The sequence below is a fragment of the Gavialis gangeticus genome, unplaced genomic scaffold (genome assembly GCF_001723915.1).
Source record: "Gavialis gangeticus isolate Ggan-Ray unplaced genomic scaffold, GavGan_comp1, whole genome shotgun sequence".
Lineage (NCBI taxonomy): Eukaryota > Metazoa > Chordata > Crocodylia > Gavialidae > Gavialis > Gavialis gangeticus.
Window position 1 is genome coordinate 82,027,833 of NW_017729031.1, and position 1,294 is coordinate 82,029,126.

General features: G+C 48.8%; 1 protein-coding gene across 1 annotated transcript in view; it reads right to left on the reverse strand.

Annotated features, from left to right (window-relative positions):
- KCTD18 (potassium channel tetramerization domain containing 18) overlaps positions 1 to 1,008 on the reverse strand; it is a 21,257-nt gene extending 20,249 nt beyond the window's left edge. Inside the window, exon 1 of the mRNA XM_019523187.1 lies at positions 558 to 1,008. Coding sequence (XP_019378732.1) covers positions 558 to 714 — 157 coding nt within the window. The 5' untranslated portion in view covers positions 715 to 1,008. The remainder of the gene's footprint in view (positions 1 to 557) is intronic.
- Between the last annotated feature and the right edge of the window lie 286 nt (positions 1,009 to 1,294).

Here is a 1,294-nt window from a genome sequence, read left to right on the forward strand (position 1 = left end):
AAATTCTACTGGGTGAATGGCAGCTGCTGGTGTTCGGAAGCTTTGAAAGCTTTGAAATAAAGGTATTTTGATTTTTTTTTTTTTTAAATAACCCAAAAAGTTAGCTTTATAATTGCTTTTCTGACCTCTGCCAGTGTCTTTGATCCTGCCGAACTGACTTGGACAGCACTGTGTCTGGGTTCTTCTTGTTGTATTAGTACAGTTTATCTAAGTACCCCTCAAAACAGGAAGTTGATATGATCTGTGTCTGCCCATTAGCTACAGTAAGCGGTATAAAAAAAACAAAACTCCTGCAACAGTTTAAACCAGGGACGGGCAATTTGTTTTGGGCAGAGGGCTGCTTACAGAGTTTTGGCAAGTCATGGAGGGCCGCATGGCAGGCAGCCCAGGGCAGATAAATATTTATTTTTTACATTTTTAGGGGTCCTGCAGGCCAGACGGAATGGCCTGGCTGGCTGCATCCAGCCCGTGGGCTGCATTTTTGCCCACCCCTGATTTAAACAGAGCATGAGGTCAGGCAAGCAAAATTTAGATATTTGCAACTTAGATGTATTTACCAGATTCATCCATTTTTAGAGGAAAACGTCCACTGAACATAGATGCTAGCATTGAGTCCTTAAAGCGACACAGAGACTCACGCCGGGCCACGAACACATGACCTCCAACGTTAAGTCGAAGAATATCCAGCGCCTCTTCAGGGTTGCCGTCTTCCATTGCACTCGCAAATGCGATGTGAACAGGGCTGTGCTCTACAACGATCTGTAAAACATTTGTAAAAATAAGTAAGCAATCAAATGCAGAAAACACAGAATCACATTTTATACAATTGAAGTGAATAGACTCGACCCCATGACTCAAATTTTGTATTGTAGTAACATAGCTAATCAGAACTATATAGTATGTTTATCTGTCAGCCTTAAAAACTGAAGAGGTTGCGCACAAAAGGAATGGGTGCATCCTGGCACCCGTGTTAATAAACGGGATATTTTATTTGCTCTTAAAAAAAACCCCAAACCAACACCCAGGCAGCGAGTGCTCCCCTCAGGCAGGGGCGCAGGACAGGGCGGGCTCCAAGATTCAAGCTCTCGCTGCTGCTCTTGGCAGTGGCAGCCCAGGCCCCGGGGCAGGCAAGGGGCGGCCCTGGCCTTGCCCTTCTCAACATCCATTTGGGCGCCGGGGCCGGGGCCGCTGCTGGGGCTGAAGGCGGGCGCGGGGCTCGGGTAGGAAGCAGCATCCCCGGCGTGCGGCGGGCCCGGCCGAGGGGCCCCCTGCGGCCCGGCACAAGCGCTCCAGT